The sequence below is a fragment of the Hyperolius riggenbachi genome, chromosome 1 (genome assembly GCF_040937935.1).
Source record: "Hyperolius riggenbachi isolate aHypRig1 chromosome 1, aHypRig1.pri, whole genome shotgun sequence".
Taxonomy (NCBI): domain Eukaryota; kingdom Metazoa; phylum Chordata; class Amphibia; order Anura; family Hyperoliidae; genus Hyperolius; species Hyperolius riggenbachi.
This window is the reverse complement of record NC_090646.1, coordinates 156,616,693-156,636,428: the sequence shown is the minus strand read 5'-3', so window position 1 is coordinate 156,636,428 and position 19,736 is coordinate 156,616,693. Positions and strand designations below refer to the sequence as shown.

At 43.6% G+C, this 19,736-nt stretch overlaps 1 protein-coding gene across 1 annotated transcript in view; it reads right to left on the bottom strand.

Moving 5' to 3' along the window:
- Positions 1-19,299, bottom strand: part of GPM6A (glycoprotein M6A) — a 222,607-nt gene extending 203,308 nt beyond the window's left edge. The window contains exon 1 of the mRNA XM_068278779.1: positions 18,755-19,299. Within this exon, the coding sequence (XP_068134880.1) occupies positions 18,755-18,791 (37 nt within the window). The 5' untranslated portion in view covers positions 18,792-19,299. The remainder of the gene's footprint in view (positions 1-18,754) is intronic.
- Positions 19,300-19,736: the final 437 nt, after the last annotated feature.

The following is a 19,736-nucleotide window of genomic DNA, read 5'->3' as shown; positions in this document are numbered from 1 at the left end:
CTTTGGTCTGAGTGCAGTCAGTTGCCCATAGACATTGCCTGATGAGTGCTAATGACTAAATAGAGTGCACCTGTGTGTAATCTAATGTCAGTACAAATACAGCTGCTCTGTGACGACCTCAGAGGTTGTCTAAGAGAATATTGGGAGAAACAACACCATGAAGTCCAAAGAACACACGAGACAAGTCAGGGATAAAGTTATTGAGAAATTTAAAGCAGGCTTAGACTACAAAAAGATTTCCAAAGCATCCCACGGAGCACTGTTCAAGCGATCATTCAGAAATGAAAGGAGTATTGCACAACTGTAAACCTACCAAGACAAGGCCGTCCACCTAAACTCACAGGCCGAACAAGGGGAGCGCTGATCAGAAATGCAGTCAAGAGGCCCATGGTGACTCTGGATGAACTGCAGAGATCTACAGCTCAGGTGGGGGAATCTGTCCATAGGACAACTATTAGTCATGCACTGCACAAAATTGGCCCTTATGGAAGAGTGGCAAGAAGTAGGCCATTTTTAACAGAAAAGCATAAGAAGTCCCGTTTGCAGTTTGCCACAAGCCATGTGGGGGACACAGCAAACATGCGGAAGAAGGTGCTCTGGGCAGATGAGAACAAAACGGAACTTTTTGGCCAAAATGCAAAACGCTATGTGTGGCGGAAAACTAACTCTGTACATCACTCTGAACACACCATACCCACTGTCAAATATGGTGGTGGCAGTATCATGCTCTGGGGGTGCATCTCTTCAGCAGGGACAGGGAAACTGGCCAGAGTTGATGGGAAGATAGATGGAGCCAAATACAGGGCAATCTTGGAAGAAAACCTCTTGGAGTCTGCAAAAGACTTGAGAATGGGGCAGAGGTTCACCTTCCAGCAGGACAACGACCCTAAACATAACGCTAGGGCAACAATGGAATGGTTTAAAACAAAACATATCCATGTGTTAGAATGGCTCAGTCAAAGTCCAGATCTAAATCCAATCGAAAATCTGTGGCAAGATCTGAAAACTGCTGTTCACAAATGCTGTCCATCTAATCTGACTGAGCTGGAGCTGTTTTGCAAAGAAGAATGGGCAAGGATTTCAGTCTCTAGATGTGCAAAGCTGGTAGAGACATATCCTAAAAGACTGGCAGCTGTAATTGCAGCAAACGTTGGTTCTACAAAGTATTGACTCAGGGGGGCTGAATAATTACACACCCCACTTTGCAGTTATTTTTTTGTAAAAAATGTTTGGAATCATGTATGATTTTCATTCCACTTCTCACGTGTACACCACTTTGTATTGGTCTTTCATGTGGAATTCCAATATAATTGATTCATGTTTGTGGCAGTAATGTGACAAAATGTGGAAAACTTCAAGGGGGCCGAATACTTTTGCAAGCCACTATATATATACATATACAGTATGTACAGGTAGTCCTCGGTTAACGAACAAGATAGGGACTGTAGGTTCATTCTTCTCCTGAATCAGTTCTTAAAGGGAACCTAAACTGAGAAGGATATGGATTTATCCTTTTAAAATAATACCAGTTGCCTGACTCTTCTGCTGATCCTGTGTCTCTAATACTTTTAGCCACAGCCCCCCAACAAGCATGCAGATCAGATGCGCTGACTGAAGTCAGACTGGATTAGCTGCATGCTTGTTTCAGGTGTGTGATTCAGCCACTACTGATAAAGAGATCAGCAGGACTGCCAGGAAACTGGTATTGTTTAATAGGAAACAACCCTATCCCTCACAGTTAAAGGGGAACTGAAGAGAGAGGTATATGGAGGCTGTCATGTTTATTTCCTTTTAGACAATACCAGTTGGCTGGCAGCCCTGCTGATCCTCTGCCTCTAATACTATTAGCCATAGCCCCTGAACAAGCATGCAGCAGATCAGGTGTTTCAGTGGTTCAGACTTATAAGTCTGATCTGACAATACTAGCTGCATGCTTGTTTCTGGTTTTAATCAGATACTACTGCAGAGAAATAGACCAGCAGGGCTGCCAGGCAACTGGTATTGATTAAAAGGAAATAAATATGACAGCCTCCATATACCTCTCTCTTCAGTTCCCCTTTAAGGTTCCCTTTAAGTTGGAGCACTGTGCCATCTTTGTCCCCTGTACCTCTTTTGTGCCCCCCTGTGCCTCCAGTGTCCCCCTCTGTGTCGCCTCTGCCCTCTGTACATGCTTACACAAGTTTAAAAGCCATTTTTCTTTGAATTTTTTAAAAATTCATTTTCTCAAAAACTACAAATCCAATTTGAATTTTTTTCCTTTTTTTGACTTGTTCCTACAGAATCACAGAATCCATGCCGTTCATATCGGTGGGTCGTTCGTAAGTCTCGGGGACTACCTGTAAATATGATATTATGGTAACTATCCTTTGTTTGGGTTAATAATAATAAAAGTAAAAATTAATTGATTCAACACAATCACATTTTCCAAATTCAAAGAAATATTTCAATAGTCAAATCTGAAAAATGCTACTGCTTTTTACTGAATCCAAGAAATTGTCTAATAATCTTATAATTTTGCTTGATCGGTTTAGATTTGTTTACGTTTATTTGCAAACATTTTACAATCACTGTAATAAGCCAACTGCAGTGCAGTCTATCTACATGTGGCCGGCTACATGTGTAGATTACAGAATGATTATTTACTATTTGCAACAGCCATATTTTTCACTTAATCCAGATTGATAAACCATCCCCTGTGTTTAATGCCAAAATACTCCAAGGATAGGCGTGATCCAGGCAAAATCCACTCCTGCCAGAAGAGGCCCATTTCGGCCACTTGCTCTTTCAGAAAGCATTCCGCTCTACATGCATTGCCTGTGATTTATGGACCCTTTACGCTCACTCTGTTGCTGACAATTATAATTTCACAGGAGACAATATGTAGATGGAGAAATTGTCCACGGCTACATGCAGCAATTAATTGTTCCATGGAATGTAAATTAGAGGGTGGCAAAAGTCAATCGGCGTAAATTGAAGAATAATAATAATCTGGTGACTAACATCTCCATAATTTATGATAATATATTCACTGTGTGTTCAGCCACAAGGCACTTGCTGCACACTGCAAAATCTTTTTTCATGAAAAAGCAAATTTAAGAATAATTTCATTGCAATGTTTACACGTTATTTAGGTGTTAAATAAGATGAAAACTGAACTATACAACACAAAAAGCAAAAAGACAACAAATTAAAAGCTTCCATTTTATAGCAATATTATTAGGCCATTAAGTCGTAGTTATACAAGTCCATTTTTGGAGGGGCAGTACCACCTTCAGAACCAAATCATGTTCTTAATTCCCCTCTGATTCTTTTTAACTCTTTTGAAAATGAAAAATAAATCTGAATAAATAAATGTACCAATTAACTTGCAACACTGTTTATGCCACCTTTAGCTAGGACATATATGGTAAACTCCGGCCCGCGGGTCAAATCTGGCCCTCAGAGCCATTAAATTTGGCCCTCAAGTGGTTTCCCCACTTTGCATGGCCCACTCAAGACCACAAGGTAACTATATTGGAGTTGAAGCCTTAGATCACCAGGGAAGCCATGGGGGGGGGGGGGAGGGAAGGGGAAAGCACTAAACACCAGGAAACTGTATAGGGGAGGGTAGGGGCCACTAGACACCAGGGGAATCTATAGGTGAGATAATTATATATTTATATATAAATAAATCAATTGCCGGTACTGAGTTCCTCACTAAAGAAATGAAGGACGTGGTGCTGCTGACATACACAAAAAACTTATGAATGATTATGGCACAGTGGCGATTAGGGAGAGTAAGGTGTGAGGATGGGTGAAAATGTTTGAAGAAGATGAAATCACTGTTGAAGACAAACCATCTAGTGAAAGACCATCAACATATGTTACAGAGGAAACCAAAACAACACTCTTTGGTCAAGAACTGGGTGACTGCTCTCCGTTCCTGCTCTCCCCTCCTTGGCAGGCCTAGGAGTAGGCACACAACAAATGAGAAGGAAGCTGGAAGCTATTACTGCATATTGAACATTCAGAGCTCAGAGGCTTCTGTGGCTGACCAAGAAAAAGTTAAAGGACACCTGATGTGAGAGGGATATGGAGGCATCCTATCCAATAAAACGCAAGTGTCCCTGTGTCTGTCCCTGTGCCAGTCAAGCACTGACAGCTGTTGGGACAGGACGCAGGGCAGGGGGCCGGCCGACCGGGCAGACGTGTGCGTGCGCGGCAGGTGCACGCGCGCACTGACTGGGGGCGTTGCCGCGTGAAGAGACCTAGAGCCCGTTTTTAAACGGGCTTAGGTCAACTAGTATAGATATATTGGTTTTCTTTTTAAACAATGCAGATTGCCTGGCTGTTCTGCTTATCCTCTGCCTCCAACTCATTTAGCCATAGACCCTGATCAAGCATGTAGATCAGTTGTTGCTGACTGAAGTCTGAGTGGATCAGCTGCATGGTTGTTTCAGGAGTGTGATCCGGATACTACTGCAGCCAAAGAGATCAGCAGGACTGCCAGGCAACTGGTATTGATTAAAAGGAAATAAATATGGCAGCCTACATTTCCCTCTCACTTCAGGTGTATCTTAAAGAGGAACTCCAGTGAATAATGTAATCACATAGTCCTTCATTTTTACAATAATTATGTATAAATGATTTAGTCAGTGTTTGCCCATTGTAAAATCTTTCCTCTCCCTGATTTACATTCTGACATTTATCAAATGGTGACATTTTTACTGCTGGCAGGTGATGTCACTAGAAAAAGATGCTACTTGATTTTTTGGCAGTTATAAACAGCTGTTATTTCCCACAATGCAACAAGGCTCCCACAGTGTGATGTCAGTACCTCAGTGCTGTGAGGAGCCGACATCATTTTTGGGAGGGGCTTCACCACAAAATCAGCCATTCAGAGCCCCCTGATGATCTGTTTGAGAAAAGGAATAGAATTCTCATGGGAAAGGGGGTATCAGCTACTGATTGGGATGAAGTTCAATTCTTGGTTACGGTTTCTCTTTAAAGAGAACCTGAGGCGGGGTTCTGTGAATGAAATCCCCATACAGAGGCTGGGTCTGTCTATAGAGCCCAGCCTCTGTTGCTATATAGATCACCCCTAATCACCCCCTGCACTCTACAATACCCCATAAATCACAGCCGCGCTGTGCGCGCTGTGTTTACTTTGCTCCTGTCACTCTCAGTGCTCCCCCTGCCTCCTGCATCGCTCCGGTCCCGCCTGCGTCCTTTCCCTCCAATCAGCAGCAAGGGAAGGGACGTGGGCGGGGACCGGAGCTATGCAGAAGGCGGGGAAGCAGCGAAACTGACAGGAGAGAGGAAAACACAGTACGCGCTGACAAGCTGCGTGTCAGCAGCGCGGCTGTGTTTAGGGGGGTATTGCAGAGCGCAGGGGGGGGCTTAGGGGCGAACTATATAGCAACAGAGGCTGGACTCTATAGACAGACCCAGCCTCTATATGGGGATTTTATTCTCAGAACTCCGCCTCGGTTTTCTTTAAGGGCCAACACAATGGAAAGATTAAATTCTATATTGATTCAGCTTTTGGTCGATTGTGCGTAACAAGAAAATACCTTTTGTTAGTGGTATACATTTCAAAAAGAAACACTCTTTACAGCTTTCTTAAATGGAACACTTTTTCAACAAAAACAACACTTTAGCCAATACTATTTCCTATATTTCCTATATTAGAGTTAAAATACATCTATTTTGCTACAGCAAAAATTATGTTTTCATGCATGCACAGATGTGTAGTGTGATCATCAGAAAAGAACATCTGCAATCCCATAAAGTTTCCAGAAAAAGTCACTTTCTGTCGGCAACAAAAAGTAGTGGAATCTCTTCATAATTAAAAAAAAGGACTTTATTGACTATAACAGGTTTCTGCTACTGCTTGTGCTCCAGTTGGATAAATGACCCTCTAGTAAAGTAACTAGCATCCCACAAGACGACAATAAAAACAACTTTCAAATAGAGATAAATACCTTCACACGTTCTCTATCACCTACACAGACAAGCAACTAAAAGTTGTTTTGATAACATAACCAGTCAAGTAGCTGATTTTACTGCTAATGTCACGTGAATGCTCCACCTCCAGCACCTGGAATGCCAGGCAAGTTCAGGTACCATGACAACTTAAAGCAGTCTATAAATGCTCTATTTCTGTAAAGCTATATGATATACTGCATCATAAACTATAGATACCCGCCACGCCTAGTTCTGGAAGGAGTTGGCCAGAAAAAGGCGGAGCCGTCAAGTACGCTTTTAATTCAGCTATGCACAGGGCTTTGTTTTCAGGTTGGATTCACAGTGGTCAGCTGCATAAAGCAAGCATTATAATGAGTGTGAGCTTCAATGGAGACTGGACATAGACTTTACTACAAAGCCTGCATGCAGCGAGTTAGAATAGTGTGATAAGTTACAACACAGTATTGGAACAGGCCCATAGAATTGTATGGGCAGTGAGTGGAAATGCTTAATTATTCTGAAAAGCAACTGAGCACTGTGAACTAGCCCCAAAGGCAACTTATGCTTTGTGTGTGTGTGTGTGGGGGGGGGGGTAAGGGGTGGGGGTGTAGTTTAGGTCATTCACTTGAATTACAGAAACCTATAAGTGGACATTTGCAGAGGTGAATGATACTATAGAAGAATTTGCTATGCCGCTGAGTACAATAAAAATGCCAGCTTTGCACACTACCTGAATAATGTGAATTATGATGAAGTCAGGCTCTAGTGCTCTCTCCAGATTGTTCTGTCTAGCTGGGTGGAATGAAGGTGTTGTTGCTGGTGTTGGGGAAAAGATGGCCCGGGGTGGTTTAAAATCATTAACAATGAAAACCTTTTAGAAATGAAACATTGCATAGTACTGATCCCTTAACAAATACCTGACTGCACAGCTACACAATGTGATCAGCGCCTAGCTGGACACCCTACTTCCTATACACACTGCAGGCCTCTGCTAATGCAGCGGAGTGGGAGGGCTCTAAGAAAGGAGCTACATGAAAGAGGGCATCACCAATGCTGGGTATGGAAATTTGCCTCAACACTTTCCCCTTGTAAATACTATCTGAGACCCTGCTAGCCGATCACCCACACGCTGACTAAATCTTTATTGGCTTCAATCCCCTTCAGAAGTGCTAAGATTCTGCTAAAGAAAGTGCCGGTGCTATTATTAATGGAGCTTCTCTATCCCGGTGAAAGTACTTCTGCCTCCTTATTGTCTTGGGAGTCCAATAACGGTACAATTTTTTCATGAGATTAGAACTTTTGCCACAATTTTTACAATCCAATTGTATAGAAAATTGCACAGTGTGAAGCAAAAATCGATTTAAGACAATTCTATGGTTGATTGAATCAGAAAATGTCATCGATTCGAACGTTGGATTTTATAATTGAATTGGAAGGGAGAAAATGCCCTAATTGACCTGTTTAGGGGGAATGAAGCCACCTGGCAATTGGCTTGCAGGACAGCTTCAATCAAACTAGGAAGTGGAGGAGACGCGATCACCTGGGGACCAGGAAATGTATCCCTTCACCCCTGCCTATGCTCATACTGAACACTGAACACACTCTACCTATGCCTCAACCTAAGACCCCCAGGTGCCTAACCCTAACCACTCCACCCCAATTGCCTAACCCTAACCACTTCACCCCAATTGCCTAACCCTAACGACTTCACCCCAATTGCCTAACCCTAACCACTCCACCCCCCGTTGCATAAACCTAATCCCCATGCATAATTGTACCTACTCCCTTCTGCCATAGGTGGCAATAGTAAAAGTGGCGATTAGCTGCAAGGATGTTTTATTGGTGCGCGATAAATAGCGGTTGCTATTTATCGGGTACCATAATTTAACTTTCTTTTTTTACTATTGCCACCTGTGGCAGCGCTATTTTTATCAGTGCTCATCCTGCGCCATTTTTTACTGCTCCATGTAGGATGACTATGGGTACACAAGTGTTGGGATCTATTAACCAAAGTATGGTGTCTTCTTTGCTGGAAGACGTAGCACTCCATCCTACATTTCTGTCGGTTACACTGGCAGATAGCAAAGATGGTAAGCTGGAGGAGTTCCTACTATACTAAACCTATGGTAACAATGTAGTCAGTGCCCACAGGAATGTGACATTCCTTCCCTTGATCTTCAGAACAATTTGTGCTCTTATGATTTCCACACCTTGACAGGTGAAGTACTTTAATAAACAACACGTTTGACAGTAGTAAATAACAAGTATTCTTCAAAGGCTGCTCAGGGCTAAAACTCTGTCACAAAATCAGTATTTTACACATATTACTGTGACAATGACAGTTATATGCTGTACTAAAATAAAAATGTCTGGTGCCCAGTGCCACTACAAATATATCTATCAGGGAAAATGTCAGAGTTAATATTAACTACTACATTCAAAAGAAGTTCTGGAAAGAGCAGACCATGATGGTAGCTTTAATTCACATTTCTGTTGCATTAAAGTACCTAGACATATCGCATAGGAATAACTTGTTTTGGCAAATCGAGTATTCGGCAATGTTTTAATCTACAGCATTCATTTTTGAAATACATGTACATCAGTCCTGAAAAGTTACCAACGATTACCCCGATATACATGTGCAGTGTGTGGCGTGTAGAAGTTAGACTACAACACAAAAAAAAACAGCGAGGCCTAGATAGGCACAAACCCATATGAAGGCTTCTGCCCACTGTCCAGTACCAACCTTATGGCTTCAGACAGTGGAAAATCCTCTACCTTCCCTTTCTTCTCCAACAAAGCATCTGTATCTCAACAGACAATAAGCTCTTGCCATTCTTCAAGTACCCCAAGAAGAAGATAGGGGTGATGAGATAGGGAGATGAACATATGGTAGAATCTGAAAGTCACCTAAATAATGAGGAGGGGGGGGGGAGAGAGGGGTAGGTATTCACCCAGTCCAAGGAGATATATGCTTTTGGGAAGGAAACAAAGATCCCGACCAGGAAGCTCACACTCTACCCTGTTAACCATCCCAGTCTGTCATTGCCAGAGCTATGCACCGGAACCCGGCTGGTACGGGGTTCCACTTAATGGTAAATTGGTAAGGGTACATGCAGAGGGTCCAGACAGGAACAAATAATATCCATCAGGCCCTATGCAATCTAACTGAGGGTACAGCTAAGAGTGATGTGCAGGTCCAGGTTTATGGGTGATAGACAACACATCTTGTGCAATGTGCACAAGATTCTCAGTGGATTCACAACAGCCATGCAGGGAGTACATATGTAGACTATAGATGACTGTGTAACTTAATTTGTAGCCATCAATCCCAAATTAATAACATATCAAATTAATTGATTTCATGAGCAAAGGGAGTTTGAAAAGAAAAAAACATTTTTTTTCTTTTAATTAAAGTTTAAATTTATTAGGAGTTGGTTCATTTTTTACAACTCCAACTCCAATTACGCAAAAATTGATCCAACTCCGACTCCGACTCAATGAGATAGGGAAGGGTGGATAGTAGAAATATATATATATCATGTGGATGGGCTTTAAAGTGCTAATAGATAAAATACTTTGGTTAATCACATAAAATGGTGTCCACCTGACTACTAGGATGTTTTCTTCAATCCCCGCATTCTCAGATCAACAGGTTCTAATAATCTAGTCATACCCAGAGTCCACTTGGAAACTTTTGGTCCCAGAGCCTTCTGTCATGCTGCCCCTACGTTTTGGAACTCCTTACCTCAACAGATCAGGACAGCTCCATCCCTGGACGTGTTTAAATCCAGACTGAAAACCCACCTGTTCAGTTTGGCATTTGCAGAAATATAACTTTTGTTGTGTGAATACTTCATCCTACTAATTACTGAATCTGAGAGAGCCTAAGCGCTTTGAGTCCTATGGGAGAAAAGCGCTATAGAAATGTTATTGTATTGTATTGTATTGTATTTTCTTTTCTTTTTTTTCCTTTAAAAAGAGGACTGATGAATGACTGACAATCACCAAAAAGTTACAAATGCCAATCCTACATGGCTTTTCTCCATTTACTGCCTTACCATTTGGTTGCTGAAAGAGTGTCATCAGTTATATCACCAGAACTATCTGCCACTGAACAAGCTTATTATCATATTTGGCCACTTCACTATAGCCTATATGCCTTCATAACTACTTATAGAGTAGAAATGGGTTATCTATAAGTACTGAGTCAGTACAGGTAGTCGAACAAGATAGGGACTGCAGGGTTGTTCTTATCCTGAAAAAGTCAAAACACTGTGCAATCTCAGTCCCCTGTACCTCCTCTTTGCCACCCTATATCTCCAGTGTCCCCCTCTGTCTCACCTGTGTTACCTGTGACTTAAAGAGACTCTGAAGACTCTCAAAATACAGGTTTTTCCTTTAAAAAACCTCTTTAACATCAATGCCCTATCCGAAACGTCGCATCCCCACGGCTGAAAATTAAATAAATCACCCCAAAGTCCCGGGGCAAAAATCCATTACTTTCTTGGTCGGGATTTTGCTGCCCGGGGGAGGCAGATCATTGGGCTGTAGCTCTGCCTCCATGTGCGTCAATCTGCGCTGATCGCTGCCTCTCCCCGCCCCTCTCAGTGAAAAAAGACTGAAAGGGGCGGGCGGAAGCGGAGATCCGCGCAGATGGACGCGTGTAGAGGCAGAGCTACAGCCCAGAGCTCTGCCTCTATACGGAAGTGCTCCCCGCAATGTGTCCCGGAGAGTTTGGGGTGATTTATGGAGTGTTCAGCCGTGGGGATGCAGCGTTTCAGTTAGGGCATTGATATTAAAGAGGATTTTAAAAGAAAAACAGGCATTTTGGGAGACTTCAGTCTCTCTTTAAGTGTCTCCCACTGTTCCCCACTGTGTCACCTCTGTCCCCCTGTGCCCTCACTGTACTGCAGAAATGTCATTTTACTAGTTTAAAAAACATTTTTTCTTGGAATTTTTTAAAACAGATTTTCTCAAAAACTACAAGGTCTTTTTGAGGAAAATAAAAATCCCTTCTTCCTACGGAATTAAATTTCAGGCTATACGTATCGGCAGGTAATTCCTAAGTTGGCTGTACGTAATTAAGGGACTACCTGCATTGGCTAAGAAGCTTAGCTGCAAGTAACAAGGCCCAACACAGCAATGCCTTCATGCCCAGCTTTACACACAAATGTGCAATTATGTCCTCCCTCACTTCTTCAAAGCTGAAATTAACATGGCAACTTCCCCCATGTTGAATCCTGAATTCCTGCAAGGCACGTGTTGGAACTCTGTGGTAGTGTAGCAAGGAGCGATACTGTTGTACTCCCTGCATCTTTATGCTTGCTCCATTTGCTACCATGCACACTTCCCACATCCTTCTCTGAATTCTTCAAATAAATTTGAGGAGAAAAATCTGTCTGCTACAATGGCGATGACACAAGAGAACATGTGTTTCAAGTCTGCTATAAAATTCATGCTCATCCATAATGTTTCCCATGAATTTTTAACTGAAATTGTAAAGACCTCTAATTCTCAATAAGGTGCCAAACACACTCCTTGTAGCTTTCTCTGTAACTTGTTTATGAACATTACATAGTTACCTTGCCATCAGTTCCTCTCAGAAGCTCACCATTTTCTTCTGACAATGATCCCTTCTAGTTCTGACAACATTTTGTCAGAACTGAAATGTATCAGTTGCTGTCAGTTATTTATCAGTTGCTGTCAGTTATAGCTGAGAGGACAACTGATGTACCAAGTAATGTCTATGTTTCTCTATGGCTCAAGTGGGCGATGTTACAGTTTAAAGGAATACTTAAGTCAAAAAAAAAAAATGACATTTACTCACCTGGGGCATCCCTCAGCACCCCGAAGCTGGATGGTGCCCTCGCAGCCCCGCTCCGATCGTCCTGTCCCCGCCGGCGGCTACTTCCGGTTCGGCGACAGCCGCCGACAGGCTGGGGACGCGGCTGATTTTCCGCGTTCCCAGCCGCTGCTATCACTCTCTATGCTGCTATAGCGTATATATATACGCTATAGCAGCATAGAGAGTGATAGCAGCGGCTGGGAACGCGGAAAATCAGCCGCGTTCCCAGCCTGTCGGCGGCTGTCGCCGAACCGGAAGTAGCCGCCGGCGGGGACAGGACGATCGGAGCGGGGCTGCGAGGGCACCATCCAGCTTCGGGGTGCTGAGGGATGCCCCAGGTGAGTAAATGTCATTTTTTTTTTTGACTTAAGTATTCCTTTAACAGTGTGCTGACCAGAAAGCTGTTATGGGGTAATGGCCATTTTCAAAATGGAGGACGGAGAATTCCATTGATCACAGTGGACATACAGGACGCAGGAAAGGAGAAAGAGATTGAGGAGTAGACTACACAGGAGGTAAGTATGACTTGTGTATGTTTATTTTGACTTTTAATTTTCAGTTCAGGTTTTCTTTAAAGGACCTCTGCGAAAATCTTAAAGAAAACCTGTAACGAAAAAACCTCCCCTGGGGGTACTCACCTTGGGTGGGGGAAGCCTCCGGATCCTATTGAGGTTTCCCCCGGCCTCCTCGGTTTCACAGCGCCAGCGATAAATCTCCCCGAACAGTGGGAATGTAAATATTTACCTCCCGTCTCCAGCGCAGGCGCAGTATCACTTCTCCGCTCGGAGATGGGCGGAAATAGCCAATCGCTGTCAGCCCGCTCTACTGCGCAGGAGCAAGTCTCCTGCGCAGTAGAGCGGACCTGACAGAGATCGGCTATTTTCGCCTATCTCCGTACGGAGAGCCGCAACAGCACCCTGCTGGAGCCAGGAAAGGTATATAAATCAGCGCTTTTCAGGCTTGTCGAGGGAGGATTCCGGGAGCCAACGCTAGAAATCTGACAGAACTGACAGGTTTTTGACTGGCCCATCTCCTCATGAAGGATTCTCAGGGTTTTCTTTATTTTCAAAAGCACTTATTGAATGGCAGTTGCTCTGTCCAACTGCCCCAAAAAGTGTACGGTGAGCAGGGAGGCTGGCCAGCATCTATGTATAAAACTTTTTTAAGAATAAAGGCTGTGCTGAGAATCCACTACGGAGAGATGGACTAGCCCAAAACCTGTTGGTAATGTCAGATTTCTACTACCTATTGTTAGTGACAGCAACATAGGAGAAAATAAATGTATGACTCATTTTACTCTGGAAGAAACATGTTTCTCATTTGTATGTGCTTACATATATTTTAAATATTAAGATTTTCCCAACAGTGGTCCTTTAAAGGGAATATCCCAGCTTAATAAAAAAAAATAACATATCTACTTACCCGGGGCTTCCTCCAGCCCATTGCAGCCGACATGTCCCACGGCGAAGCTCCGTTCTCAGACGCCGGCCCGGGGTCCCTGGTGCAGAGGCCGACCTCGAGAGCGCTGCTGTCAATCAAATCCTAGTTGTCCGGATCGCACTGAGCAGGTGCAGAACTACTACGCCTAGCAGAGAGTGGAGCTGCTGCATGGGACATATTGGCTGGAAGAGGCAGGAGGAAATTCCAGGCAAGTAGATGTTTTTGTTTTATTTTCAAATAGCTCAGACATTGCCTTTAAGGATTATATATACAGTAAATCTCCATGGAGCACAGTTGTAGCCTAGTTAACCCTAATATGTTGTTACAGATGCAGCTGGATGGCTTTTTAAACCTCAGACTATTTTGAGGTCATTGGAACTGGAGCATGAGACACCTCAAATGACCCTGTGTATTAGTAGAGCTTGCAATGAAAACAATCATACAAAAAAGACTAATGGCTCATACACACGGGGTACGGCCGTCGCCACAACCACGTGGCACGCGCGTGTTGCGGCGACAGGTCGCCCGTGTGTATGACGCGCGCGCCCCGAACCGTCGCCCGTCGGAGCTGTCGCCAGGCGATTGACATGTTTAATCGCCGGCTACAGCTGTCGCCGCAACTTCGCCGGAACTGTCGCAAGTCCCGCGTGAGTATGCGGGCTAGCGACATGAGACCTACGCGAGTGAATGCAGCATCCGGCCGGGGATGCTCCATTCACACACAGCTTCTGCCGCGTCTCTGCCTTTCTGGCGAGACGTGTGTGCAGCTGTCACCGGCAGGGAGCTGTCGCTCCCTCTTCGCGTGCACGCATGCAACGGGGGACAATTGTCCCCCGTGTGTATGTAGCTTTAAAGTCTTCTTCAGCAAAGCAACAATGTTTAGATGCCCTACAACAACTTGGTGGTGAGGCTATATGGTTTCACTTAAAGCACAAGAAGTCAGAGACATATGGAGGCAGACATATTTATTTACCTTTAAAGAGAACCCGAGGTGGGGTTCTAAGAATGATATCCGCACACAGAGGCTGGGTCTGCCTATACTGCCCAACCTCTTTTGCTATGTAATGTTCCCCCAGTCCCCCCTGCGCTCTGCTATGCCCCCATAAATCACAGCCGCACTGTCGACATGCAGCGGGCTGTGTTTACCTATGTAGTGTCACTCTCCCTCCCAGCTGATTGGAGGGAGGGGATGCGGGCGGGGACCGGAGCTATGCAGGAGGCGGGGGAGCAGCGAGAGTGACACTACATAGTTAAACACAGTCCGCTGCGACGCGCTGCATGGAAAACAAAAACACTATTCCATTCAGGATGAAAAGGTGTATTGCAAACAGTTCAACAAAGTTCCAAAACAATTCAAATTTACCTTTTTGCTTTGCTTAGTCTGGGTGTGTCTGCGCAGGCGCAGTGAGTAGACATTTGGTATTTTGCTATAACACTCCTAGCCACAAACATGAGACAATTATTGCAAAAGGAAATGAGGGTGTGAAAAATAAATCTGAAACTGTTCCATCCACCAAAATAAAATGGATTGCTGCCATGGATGCACAGAAGCATAATCTGGCATTTGTGGAAATTATATTTGGCTGCAGACTGAATTGGAAAGATAATTTACAGTAGTGTCCATGTATATGAATCCACGTTGTTGCCTGCAACAGAAGTGTTTAATGAGAGACCAAATGTTCCTTCTTACCCTGAACATATTTTCTTCTCTTTTGTAAAGACATATCAAAATTGCAGAGAAACTGCGCAACTCAACTTGCTTTCCCGTGATCACTGCTTTGCCCCTCCCTTCTAATGACTTAAAAAGAAACCGTAACCAAGAATTGAACTTCATCCCAATTAGTAGTTGATACCCCCTTTCCCATGAGAAATCTATTCATTTTCTCAAACGGATCATCAGGCTGATTTTGTGGTGAGACCCCTGCCACAGTGTGATGTCAGCACCTCACAGCCCTGAGGTACTGACATCACACTGTGGGAGCCTTGTTGCATTGTGGGAAATAACAGCTGTTTCCAACTGCCAAAAAAGCAAGCAGCATCTCCTTCCACTGACATCACCTGCCAGCACTAAAAATGTCACCATGTCTGAATGCAAATCAGAGAGAGGAAAGATTTTACAATGGGCAAACACTGACTAAATAATTTATAAATAATTATTGTAAAAATTAAGCACTTTTTTTATTATATTATTTTTACTGGAGTTCCTCTTTAGGCAAGTACAAAGATACTGGATGTTACCATGCAAACCTTAGGGTATAGGCCACGATGTAGGTTGGGTTCTCAAACAGGACAGTGTACAACAACATCGCGAAAAGTAATTCAAATGAAAATCCAAAGTTGGCAAACCACATAGCAAATAGATTTATTTGACATGCGGTATAGTTGAACCAACGTTTTGGGACAACAGAGAGTCTCTTTGTCAAGGAAATACAAAAACTGGATTCCAATCCAGGTCTAGTAATTAGAACTCACCAACAGACGATGTGCTCAGCTCCCGGTCGTCCAGTGCTCATTGTCCATCGAGGAAAATTCTGGGAACGATGCTGTACAGACACATCACTAGTCTTGAGGCTAGAGATGTTCTGTTGCTATGTAGGGAGGCAGAGGACGACCATGGGCGGATGATAGAGCGGCTTCAATCGGTCGATCGGGGTCGATGCTATATAAATAATCATTTAGGTGTGTAATTCAGACACTACTAATGCGAGAATAATCATCAGGGTTGCCAGGCTACTGGTATTATTTAAAAGGACATATATATTGCAGCCTGCATATACCTCTTGCTTAAGGTGTCCTTTAGGCCACGTTCATAGTTGCCGTGGTTTACAATCCCTGTGAAAGCAGGGACCCAATGCAATGCATGGTAACTACATGCCATGCATTGCCATGCTGCAACCTGTTATTACCTGTAAACAATACATATGTGATACATTGTGGTGCGGTAAGCTCGTTACAAGTGGTCGTTACAACACACAACTGTGAATGTGGCCTAAAAATATCATTTCCTGTCTCTAAAGGTGCCCATTAATGGTACAATTTTTAGTGAATGATTATATTTTCAATCAGATTATTCAGATCGTATTGCATTACAACAGAGAAGCCAATGAACCCGATTGATTCTGAACAATTTATTATCGATCATTTCCTTAAAGGAATGATCAGTCCTCTTGGTGGATTCTTTTCATAGATATGGCCACAAGTTCGATTCTTTAGTGGTGTGGATCAATAAAAAATGATCTTTTCATTCAATCTGAATGATCTTATCAAAAAAATATGAACGTTTGCTAAAAAATGTACCATTAACTGCTGCTTATGGTGGATCAGGGTGTGTCTGGTAGACTGCCTGAAACTTCAAATCCTGGATTTGTTTGGATTGGTCCATGCCCTGCCCACTTCCATATATAAACAAATCAGCAGACACAGGTGTCCAGCGTACAGAGCCTAATAATGTAGCAGTAACAGAAAAACCACTATTCCTTATTTGCCATTCCATCCACCTAATGCCTGTAAGCAGCGCAGAGATGCCACACAAATTGTAAACAATCTCTCTAAACACTCCAGTGACACTTCGGAGATGCATAACCACCACAGGATGTCAGTGTTGTAGAAATTATTGAACTACTAAATTTTCATTCTCTTTATGGCAGTAAAAGCAATGGAGGAAGAAGAGAGTATAAAAGGCATCATCTGTATTATATATTTATCACAGTAAAAGACTGCATGATCAATGTAAGGCAACACATCCAATGGCGTTGAAGCAGAAAAAAAGGAAGAAAAAAAATGTAAATAAACAAAGCATTGCAGATCCTGTTGTTCTGTATGACGGATTGGATAACAACACCATGCATCAGCGGACAGTAAACAGTACAATCTCACCACAAAATGGTAATGAGCGCGTTATAAACAATCAGAACTCTATAATTAATGGGCGACAGTCATTTTTTGCAGAAGGCTGCGTATGGCTGTATTGTTTAACGAAATAAATCCTTCCATTAGAATGGTTTTAATTAAAATGCATTAACCATTGTCTGCCCTGGCTGAGCAAAAAAAAAATAACAATTATGAGCATTATAATTCTGCATTGACCATCACCTACAAAAAACAAAAACATATCAGCAATATTCCATATCACTGAAAAATTGCATTGCTACCTGCCTCCAGCAGGTTACCATTTCTAAGATTCTCTTTAATTTCAGGCACTGGGAGGTAGAAAAAAACAACTCAGCAAAAAAAAAAAAAAAAAACCAGGATTCATTTAGCGTAAGTAGGTCAGGTCTAATGAGAGAGTGCAACAACATAGATGAAAGATGTAGCAAATAAAGCCAGTTTGCATTATGCCCCAACACACCGCATCAGGAAGAAAAATCCAACCTAGGCAACATTCTGCACAGCACAATATACTGCCTATTCTGCAAAACGCACTGCTTCCCAGTGAAATGTGGCTTTCATTGTTTTATCCCTGGCATGACATAGGGATGGTGCAGATCCACCAACAGCAGCACACACAGCAAGATGCACTGGGACTGTTGTTATATACAGGGTTTATTATCTCCATCCTATGTAAACATACACTCTTGTCATGGCTCTGCAACATCACAACGTAGCAGCGGCAATGCAACACGAGTGATTATGTCCCCCCCCTTCTTAGCCCTTATGTAAATTTCCACCCTTAATTCTTGTGCTCCATTGATTTAGTGAAGTAATGGCTACATTGAGTGGCTTTGTGAGATGGGCCACCTCTACATATTGTTGCTGTCTTCTGGCCAGTTCACAGCGAGGTCCTAATTTTCCCTAGCTAGGCAACCGTGAGAATCTGAGACAAATGAAGATTAGCGAGTGCTGGTTGCATGGGAACAGGTCCCTTGTGTATTGCACAGCAACCATCTCATAGCATTGGACCAGGTCCCTATGGCATAGGAATGGGAACAGGTCCCCTGTCTATTGCACAGCAACCAGTGCATAGCATGGGAACAGGTCCCCTGTCTATTGCACAGCAACCACTGCGTAGCATGGGAACAGGTCCCCTGTCTATTGCACAGCAACCAGTGCATAGCATGGGAACAGGTCCCATTACATTGGATGGGAACAGGTCCCCTGTTTATCGCACATCGTCCATTGCATAGCTTGGGAACAGGTCCCCATTGCATAGGATGGAAACAGGTCCCCTGTTTATTGCACAGCATCCATTTCATAGCATAGAAACAGGTCCCCACTGCATAGCAAGGGACCAGATTCACAGGCAATTTCACAGCAACCATTGCATGGGATGGAAACAGGTACTATTGCATAGGATGGGAACAGGTCCCCAGTCTACTGCACAGCAACCATTGCACAGGATAGGAACATGTCCCCTATCTATTGCACAGTGAAAATGTTATAGGATGGGAACAGGTCCCCTGTCTATTGCACAGTGCCCATTGCATAGGACGTGCTGCTTACATTGCCAAGACCTCCAACGCTTCACTGCTGCTACTGCAGTAGCAACGCAATTACAGCAATTGTATAAAGACAATTTGTTACCTTTTTGTGTCTGTCCTTCTTCCATATTTTCCTCCATGTCCTCCTCTTTGCTGCTGGAAAGTCTCTAGAAGGCTGGCAGCGCTGTGTGTCTAATGAGATACAGAGTCAGTGTACGTGTGACTAGCTGCACAGAGACACCTACAGCACTGGCAGTGCGAGCCTTGTGTGTGTGTCTGTCTGTGTGTGTGTCTGTCTGTGTGTGTGTCTGTAGATCTGTGTCTGTAGATCTCTCTGTGTCTGTAGATCACACTCCCTCACTGACTGACTTTCGCTCGGAGACAGCCTGTCAAGTGGGATTTCATTCAAATTACTCTTCCGTGAAGATGATCAATGTCTCTGGTGAAAGCTTGCCATTGTGCAGCGGCAGTGCGAGCAGGTAGCGAGAGGGCAGAGATGTATGGGGGCTGCTGTCAGCGAGAGAGGCTCGGCTTTCCTGGATCAGGCTACAGCAGCACTAAGGTACAGCCTAGAAACTAGAAAAGGTGGGATTGACGGCTGAGACTGAAATTAGGAACAGGCTGCAGCGAGAACAGATGAAGGGGCGTATCTATCTCTCCAGCAAAAGGAAGAAGAAGAAGAAAACATATCTGGGAAAAACACACCACCAACTGCAAATACCCCCTTACTGGCTGGCAAAGTGGAAAAGCCCAAATAGCTGTGGGCACTGTCTGCTGATCCCCCCACAATGAGACCCCATTACAAATGGCATGGCTTGCCTAGATGCTGTGTTTGTGTTGTGTGTATTGATTGCACTGCTATTTACAGCTCCCATTTGCAGGGCACAGTGATTGGGGCACATAAAGCTAGATGAGCATGGATGTCATGGCACAGGTAGAGATCGTTACAGATTGCTACTCTTCTATACAGTGTTGCAGGGGTACAGTGAAAATGGAAGGCTGGGGAAGCTTTGTCTGCAGGCAGCCACTAGGAAGAATGTTGTAACGGAAGTGCCATCTTTTTAGAGAGATTTTTGGTAATGTGA